This window comes from Epargyreus clarus, unplaced genomic scaffold (assembly GCF_041222505.1).
Source record: "Epargyreus clarus isolate Ecla_fem2 unplaced genomic scaffold, WU_Ecla_fem_2.2 ptg000033l, whole genome shotgun sequence".
NCBI lineage: Eukaryota > Metazoa > Arthropoda > Insecta > Lepidoptera > Hesperiidae > Epargyreus > Epargyreus clarus.
In genome coordinates this window covers 4,372,537-4,381,952 of record NW_027332238.1, presented here as the reverse complement: position 1 = coordinate 4,381,952, position 9,416 = coordinate 4,372,537, and the positions used below count along the sequence as shown (strand labels likewise).

At 32.8% G+C, this 9,416-nt stretch overlaps 1 protein-coding gene and 1 long non-coding RNA gene across 4 annotated transcripts; one reads left to right on the top strand and one right to left on the bottom strand.

Annotated features, from left to right (window-relative positions):
- Positions 1–2,173: 2,173 nt before the first annotated feature.
- Positions 2,174–3,048, top strand: LOC140755566 (uncharacterized). The gene is made up of 2 exons (XR_012103794.1): positions 2,174–2,333; positions 2,440–3,048. It is a non-coding gene; the product is annotated as an uncharacterized LOC140755566 (long non-coding RNA).
- LOC140755559 (uncharacterized) lies at positions 3,033–4,971 on the bottom strand. Of its 3 annotated transcripts, XM_073090852.1 has the most exons (5): positions 4,247–4,971; positions 3,828–4,130; positions 3,590–3,715; positions 3,207–3,247; positions 3,033–3,169 (listed from the first exon to the last, which is right to left on the bottom strand). In XM_073090852.1, the coding sequence occupies exons 1-5, from the start codon at positions 4,668–4,670 to the stop codon at positions 3,059–3,061; spliced, it is 1,005 nt and encodes a 334-aa protein (XP_072946953.1). In that variant the 5' UTR covers positions 4,671–4,971; the 3' UTR covers positions 3,033–3,058. The 3 variants fall into 3 exon arrangements, with proteins under 3 accessions (XP_072946953.1, XP_072946952.1, XP_072946954.1); XM_073090853.1 differs by lacking the exons at positions 3,033–3,169; positions 3,207–3,247 and having other exon boundaries at positions 3,266–3,715; positions 3,828–3,926; positions 4,035–4,130; XM_073090851.1 differs by lacking the exons at positions 3,033–3,169; positions 3,207–3,247 and having other exon boundaries at positions 3,264–3,715.
- Between the last annotated feature and the right edge of the window lie 4,445 nt (positions 4,972–9,416).

Below are 9,416 nucleotides of genomic sequence, written 5' to 3'. Positions count from 1 at the left end.
GCTGCGAATAATTGTGTTCTAGTGTTACTTGCAGTCCATCTGAAGGAATGACACCTGTAAAAAATATTATTTAATTGAAATAACTTGTAACTAATCTTAAGTAATATACAATGATATAGTTAAATGTGTTTATATTACGGCGTGCGTAAATTGACGTTTTACGCACGCTTCGCGTGCGCAAAACCCCCATTTCCGACCCCGTAATATAAAATTTTATACAACACGCGGACGAAAAATGTTTTTCTGACTCGTGTGATTGCAGTCCTCGCCTGCGGCTCGGCCTGCAAACTCACACTTGTCAGAAAAAAAATTTTCGTCCTCGTATTGTAATGTACTATATGACAACTATATCATTACGTCTATATCTCTGCTAGTAACATAACTAAATAGTTATGTTTATTATAGCCGGTCCACCAAATAACTTTTTTTTTAAATGTTATAAAATCTTCTAAGGGCTCTTCGCTCCAAATACTTGAGAAAGTCGTTGAGGCTGGGCTCTATCGCAGGGTCGCGTTCCAGCTGGTATGCTCTTGCTGTATGCATGTCTAATTTGCGAGACAATAAACACATAAGAATTGTCCCAGTATTTTACATTATTTCTCATGATTTAAAATTGCTGAGATTTCCTGCTTAATGATGGCAATGAAATCTCTCAAGTTCGAGGCTGTGGATTTCCCTAAAGCTTTAAGATCTAGTAATGCATTAATGTGCCTATTTACTATTATATACTTATTATTGTACCTTTATTCAAGGAGTTTTAAATCAGTAGTATAACTTTCTGACGTTTGAGGTAAGTTTTTAATTACCGTGAAACACGCCAAGATTGCCCACATTTTGAGGATAAAACTATTTATTTCAAGATTTTTGTATGAATCCCCATACATATTTTTGTGCCTATAGGAACATTAAGATCATGTACATACTTTAAGTGATCAAAATCCAACATTTACCTACATTTTCCCCATCAAATACCCAATTTTCATGGCGGGCAAAAATATCTGGACTTCTAGCCAACATTGCCCACCTTGGTTTTTGGTGCAATTATAGCCTTTATACGAATGATATAAGAACCAATAAAATATTTCTGGCAATAAAGGCCATGGCTCAGAAAATTAAGTCAATATCTTAAATACTTACCGATTAAAGCGAATGGGCAATGTTATCCTGACATTTTCGCTCCTCTCCATACAAACCCAATGTGTTTACGTAAAAGTGCTAGGGTTGTCACAATTGAGTAGATACTATTGAGTACATTAATATATACAAACAAAACACTGCAAGGGGTATATAACACAATTCTAAATTGTAACGTTCTTTAATTGTCATATTCTTGCTTTTTACAAAGTATAATCAAGTAACTGCTACTTAAATCAACATTTTAAAAATTTGAATCATTTCCAAAGATACTAAATAAAAAATAAAATATTTAGGAGGCTTAGGGCCTCTTTCACCACCCTTGAGTAAAGTATCGAGTAGACTAATCGTCAGTTAAAGTCACCCGTAACTGCATGTGTCTATTTCACGACGCTCGAGTAACACTAATCATATGATTAAACTGACTCGTAACTTACTTGCCACATTGTCTGCCAATTAGCGTGTTTACTTGGCAGTTAAATTAAATGACAGGCTTTAGATTTATGAACATTTGTGTATCGGTCGTGTAAAAATGGATTTAATTGATTTAATTGACCATCAATTGGATGAATTAGAATATTCTACGCTGCAACGGATACCGAGGATTCGTGTGTTTAAATTCCGTGTTGATTATTTTACAAATTTAGACGAAAGTGATTTTTTGGCTAGATTTCGTTTATCGAAGTTTGCAGTAAACCAAGTGCATAACCTTATAAAACATAAAATAACTTCTAAAACGCAAAGGTGAGTATCATTAATTATTTATGAATAATTTAATTAAATGATTTTATTAATAGATAACCTATAAAAACATAATGTTCCTTCTATACGACGACGTATAGAAGGACGTAAAGATTGAATGCGGCGTTCTATCAGTAACCTACTTCAGCTACTTTAATTAATAATAAAATCTTTATTTCAGAAATCAAGCAGTTTCAACTAAAGCAAGCCTATTATTAACGTTGAGGTATCTTGCTACTGGATCGTACTTAAGAAGTGCGGCTGACTTTTGTGGTGTCAGTCCACCAACAGCAGCCGTATTGTTAAGAAAGTAACTGAGGCTATCGCTCAATTACGACCACTTACAATAAAGTTCCCTGAGGACCTAACTGCACTACAAGACGGTTTTTATCAAATCGCAAAATTCCCCAGGGTAATAGGAGCTCTAGATTGTACCCATGTTACAATACAGTCACCCGGTATGTTATAAGTATTTCTAAATATTATCATGAATGGAAGTTATTATGATTGTTCACCTAGGAACGTACATAGTACAACATTTTAATGTAATACTTGTTATTTCAGGAGGCGATTCAGCTGAAAATTATAGAAACAGAAAATCTAATTTCTCAATTAATGTTCAGGTGGTTTGTGATAGTCAATTAAGATGCTTGGATATTGTGGCAAGGTGGCCAGGGTCTGTTCATGATCAGACTATTTTTAACAATTCTTGTTTGAAACAAAGATTTGAAAGTGGATATTTTGGAGATAGCTTGCTTCTTGGTGACAGTGGATATGAAATAAAGCAATATCTTTTAACCCCCTTTCTGAATCCTTCATCCCCTGCAGAAAATTTATATAACGAATCACACATACGGACAAGGAACACCATTGAAAGATGTTTTGGTGTGTGTAAAAACAGATTTCCTGTCCTTCGGCGACAGATAACGTTAAAATTAGATCGTGTACAAGCTATAATAGTTGCCTGCTTTGTACTACATAATATTGCAATTGATGCAAATGAAGAAAAATTTGCAGACAACTATGACTCACATACTGAGGCTGGTGAAGAAAATGCAACACAGAGTCCTGATTTGAATAATGATTTGAGGAATAGACTGGTGCAAGAATATTTTTTACCATTATTAAATAATAATAGAGAGTAAATAAAACAAAAGTTTTCATTTAAAATTATTTTGTAATTTTAATTTGTACTCCTCTTCCTTCCATTTGCGCTCTTTTTCTTTAAACTCTGCCTCCTTCTTGCGTTCAGTTTCTTCAAATTCCCACACTTTCCTTTTTTCAGTAATTTCTTCTTCCAAAAATTTTTTTTGAAGTAGATCTAATTTTGCTTGAGTCAGCTCATCGAAAAGTGTTTTTTTCTGTACATTAGCTGTAAAGAAAACAATAGTAAAATAAATACCGATAGAAATAGTACACATGACCACTCAGCACAGGTAATACTTTGATCCAGGGCAGTGGTTGTTAACGTAAGTATGATTTCACGGGCCCTCTTAGCAAAATTATTTTTATAATTAATTTTAGTGCTGCAAAAAATAACTTACAATTATTTATTTAACTAATTTAAATGCCAATAGATAAGACGGCAGACCCCAATACACAGCAGCTGCTCTTTGACTCTCAGGCCACAGGTTAAGAAATAATGACCTAGGGAGTTTCTCTATTAGCACAGCAATCAAGATGTGGTGTTGTGGCTGTAAACCTAATGTCTTACCAATCAGTGAAGAGTGTTTCCTTGATTTTAAATTCCTTCTACTAGTGACATCCCATTTTTTATTTGCATTTGTACATGGAGTTATTACATTTTTCCTCATTGGAGTATCAAGCAATGTTTGTGCATCTGTAACAAAATTAATGAATTTTAAACATAAACTTTTAAGGCAGAGACAACTACACACTTCTTTTAGGATTATATATTTAGAAAAAGCATCAAAAACAATATCAATTCATACCATTCATATTTTCTAGCATTATATTTGTTTCTCCTGGAATTGTGTCTGTACTAGTAATTGGCAATGGTTCACACTCGTCAGTAACTAGTAACATAACTTCTGTAAAAAAAATAGCATAATTACCAGATAAGAGGGAATAATTATGAAATAACATTGACTGTGCTATGAAATAACATTGACTAACTACTAAGTACTTTAGATACTTACGATTTTCAGTAGTCTCACTTTGTACAACCTCAGTTATGTCAACGTCTAATACTGAAATCCCTTTAAATTCTTCTAATTTGGGAACATCAATGACATCTGTAATATAAGCATATATTTTCATTTCATTTATTAGGAATTAGGAATTCATAATTTATTAACGATACTGAACATTATAATACTTTATTTATTAAACAAATAAACATTTAACTCACCTTGATTTTCATGACTTTGTGATATTACATCACAATCGTAAACACTTTTCATGCCATCGGTGCTGAGTGTAATCATGGATTTTATTTGTTCCTCCACATTATCCAATGAAGGTGCCTTATTACTGCCACCACCAGTGCGGTAAAGCTCCGAGCGTATTGCAGCCGACTTTTTTCTGACCGTACGTTTCAGGCCCTCATACTTTACTTTTAAAGTTTTGGTTGATCTGAATGTGCCTCCAGATCGCGCATTAAATTCGTTCTGGATGCTTTCCCAAGCGGCTTCCTTCATTTTCCACGTCGAAGCATCGCTTTTTTTATTTTCTAGCACAGTTTGATATTTCTGCACAAGGGATACCAAAATATCCCTCTCGGGCAACGAAAAGTTTGCACTTCTATCTCTTTTAACTTTGTCCATTACATCCATGATAATAAATACAAACAATAACAACCAAATAAACAACACGCTATGACGCGAAATGAAGATACGAAATTAAAAATGACAGCTAAGCTGCCAAAAAACGACGTTTGACAAGTGACTTTGACGTAATATTGAACGAATGTAACGTATGATTTGTTACGTCGTTCACTTAACCGGTGAGTTGTTACTCGAAGCTTGATTTTCGTTTGTGAAATTGATAGAAGATACTCGGAAGTTTTACTTGCCAATTAACGTTAATTGCCAAGTAACTAATTAACGCTTTACTTGGTGATGGTGAACGAGGCCCTTAGGTACATTTCACAAGCTCTACGTGAATCTATGTAAATATATAGTGACTTTTAAACAAGTAAAAAATAACAATTAACAAATAAAAATTGCGTTTGTAACGCAATGTTAACATTTTTCTCTTCTATAATTAATACTTGTACGACAATAGGGCCATGTATTTAGCTATCTTTATATAGTTTTTGGCTTTAGATAAGAAACTTTTTACTCCTTTAGAAGTACAACCTTAAAAAATTACATTAGTTATTTATAATATTTTACAACCTGAGAATTATGTAAAATGAATTGTTTATAATTTTTCTTAACTCTTCTTAGACTTATTTGTTAATTGTAGTGTTATTAATGAAATTACTTCAGTCTTAATAATTAGGAACTCGTATTAGTTGTGATTTTAACATCCAATATGTTGATATTGTAGGCCTAACATTTTCCTTCTCTACATATTCTCGTAAAGATTCAGCTAAGTAAAAATCATTGAATGTTTCATAATCATCATCTGTATCAACTGTTATAATTTCATCATTCACAGATATCGAGCTTGACTCACTATCATCGCGCTTTTGTCTTCTTTTGATTGTTTGTTTTGGCTGTTTGTTTCTATCGCATTTTTTAACTTTATGTCTCATATCTTTCTACTATTTTTTTTTCGTTTGTTTCTTTTTCTTTCCTCGTAGGCATTCTGGTATATTATTTTTATTTGAAGCAATAAATGGTGTATTTCAATCTTACCAGAAGATTCGTTTAAAAAACAAACATCACTCATGGATGTTGCAGCTTTTATAAGGACATTGGAATGTATTATGCTTTTATTTTTTTTAAGAGGACTGTTTTGGACGGAATTTTCATAATCTTTTTTTGCCAGTAATATGTTTATGGTACTTGCAGAAGCTTTCAAATATAAAATCTCAGTACGTGACGTAGCAATATCAAGACACATGGTTTTGCCCAAATAGAAATTAATTACACTAAGGCCCGGTTTACACTTTGCGAAGTGTGAAGTGATAAGTGTTAAGCGTTAACTTTACGCGTAAAGTCTCAAGTGTTAAGTAGTCTGTTCTTCTCCGTTTACACAGTGTTTAGGAACAAGCTCAAAGTAGTGGTACTGTCCGTTGTGCATAGTGTCTCTAGAAATGGAAGATGAACAGCGCTTAATATTGATACAAATAATTAAAGAGATTGTATCTGTTGTGGTATCTGATATAGAAAATGAACTCAATTTTGAAATCAATAGGCCTAAGAGATTATGGCAAAGAAAATGGATTACCAGACGTTCTCAGTATGGAGCCTGCAATAAACTTTTTGAAGAAATTGCTGAGGAAGATCCTGCTGAATTTTACAGATCAATGCGAATGACAGAAACACAATTTGAAGAATTGCTGACGCGCGTTGAGCCCGCCATAAAAAAAAACAGATAATTTTATGAGGAGTGCACTCACGCCAAAAATAAAACTTCAGATAGTGTTGTATTTTCTTGCCACTGGTTGTAGTCTGCGTACTTTGTCACATTTACTCAGAGTATCTAAACCAGCAATAAGTTTAATGATACCGATAGTCTGCGATGCTGTATACAACGCCTTAAAAGATTATATAAAGGTAACCCTTGCACAGTCGTCCATTTTGGATGCGAAATAACGGGTTACTGTCACCTAGTCGCGAGTGCGTCTGCGCGACATCGCCGCGACACTAGTCTAATAGCGATATCTTTATAATGTTGTATGACACATCTACATAAGATATATGTTTTTGAAATCTATATAATATAGGCTAACTACAGGCATAAGATTTAATAACCTTATTTACAGTAATTTATTTTTATTACGATTTGTAATTAGGAGATCTGACTTATTTCCAGAATTTTGTATAAAATAGGTAATACAAAAAACACTATTTTAAATGAATTACGATTTATTTATAAAGATAAATACATATGTCTTTAAACTTAGCACAAAAAGGCAGACCTTTTGATACATTTTGTTTATATTACAAGCTTAAAAATAACACCCATTGTTACGGTGCGCGCGAGCGCCACTTAAGATAAGAGTATGTTTGTACTTTAATTCTGAGAACACTGGCGGCTGAGCAGCTCAGAACAAAAACTAATTCTATACTTTGGTACTTACTCTTGTCAAATATAACATTTCAGCTGTAAGGCATGTTTATTTTATGAGCTACGAACAAAAAACTAAGCACTTGAAAATGGGGACAAAAAACTTCTGTTTATAATTTGAGTCATGGAGCAAATACGGGTCCGTATTTTATTAATGTTAATTTGAATTACAAAAGTTGAAGATATTAAGAAATTGAAAAATGTAACACAAATGCACACTGCAGTACAAAATTATTTCAGAAATCGTTATCGAAAAACATCGAGAGACAACGATTTTACCTACAAAGCGCCAAGGATTGATACGAACATAGTATGGATGTGGCACTAGTGAGCTCACTCACTCAGCATTTTTAAAATTTGTGGATTCAAAATTAAAAATAATTCATAACACATAAACAAAGTATAAAATGAAAAACAACACAAAAAAGACACACACAGATGCACACACATACAAAATAAAAAAAAAAATTAACGTAAATAAAGTCTTAAAATATAAACAAACAATATAAAAAAAAAAGAAAAACATAACAAATAAATACAAACATACACAAAATAAACACAAAAATAAATATGGCGCAGTTCTGACCATCTCAACAAAAAAAAATACATGAAAGTTGGGTTGCAACGTTGGCCCATTTAGTTTGTGTTTATGTTAACTATTACAATAACTCTGGCGATAGCGATGGAACAATTCTGCGGTGTAGCAAGTTATTTGTAATTAACGTCATTTATGTTACTAATACCACAATTTTGAGTCAAATCAAAATCAAATTAAATCATTTTATTTTATTCAAAATAGGTTCTTTACAGAGCACTTTTTGAATGTCAATACAACTACCACCACTTCACAACGTGTTTCGTTATGGAGAAGAAGCGGCGAAAGAAACTCCATAAAATGAGTCAACATTGACAAATACGAAATTTGACAAAACAATAACTTTGACCGATCGAAATCGACCGGTTAACGTTAAGTGTTAGTTATGACATCATGTTAACCGTAATTAAAATGGTGCAACCTACCTATGGTATATAAAATAAATAAATATAAATAAAAAGAATATGTATATATAAAATAGGTAAAAGGTAGACATATATATATTGTGTAGGGGCTTGTCTTCGTAAATTACATAATTACTCATAATTATGTAATTTATAGGGCTGTACAATTTAACCGGCCAAGCCGGCTAAAAAAGTTAGCTAAATTAATTAGCTAGCTAACCGATAGGCTTAGCTAATTTAACCGGTTAACTTAATTAGCTCAGCTAATTAGCCAACGGCTAACCGGCTAATTTTTTTTTCAGCTATTCACTGATTCTTTACTTACAGACAGGTTCAAAAAATAATAATAATGATTTTTTATGACAAAAATAACGAAAGTAATTTATTTAATTAATTAACACTTAACAATATCTTGTTCATGAAAATGGCTCTTAAATTAATTATTGATTTTTTTTTCCGTAATACTTCTATTTTGATAAAGAAAAATCAATAAATTAGCATTTTCGGGTAGTAAACAGTTGCGTTTTGAGCTAATAATGTTTCCAGCTGTCGAAAAAGCCCTTTCAGAGGGTGTACTTGATGCTGGGACACCTAAGTATCTTCTCGTCAGCCTAGCCAGTTTAGGAAACTTATGGCGTTTTGAGTGCCACCAATGAAGAGGGTTGTCACCAAGCGGAATATTTGGCTCCATTTTGAAGCTATTAATTTCTCTTTCATTTTCATTATCTAGATAATTTGGATTATCACTTTCAAAGCTTGCCATTCTCTCAAAGCTTCGAGATAAGGCTTCACAATTAAAGAGATAATTCAAATCTTTCTCTCTCTTATTTTTAGTGATAGCTGCTGGTGTCTCTTTGACATTTTCTTTGGCCATAATTTCCAAAATTTTTTCTTGGACTGACTCTCGAAATTCTTGAGTTTCATCAGCCATATTTTTATATCTGCAATGTATTAAAACATAAATGAATTTGATAATCAAATTTTTTTAAATAATTTCGTTATTAGCGAATAAATGTATCGTGTAAAAAACTATACCTAGGATCCAAAAAACAGGCTAATGCAGGTACGGAATCATAATCTTCCCCCAAAAACCGAGCTTCTAGTTCTTCGCGAAATACTTCTTTAAGTGATTGAATTTTCGGAGGGTCATCTGAATCATCAAGCACCAAGAACTTATCTATTATTGAATGAATAAGTGGCCGTACCATTCCAATAGTTGATTCCGTTTGACTAGACATCGCACGCTTAGTATTACAGTGACTTAATTCAAAAAACCACTTTTTTGGCAAATCGCATAAAACTGTTTGCAATTACGACTTTCACTGTTTAATTTGCTATAA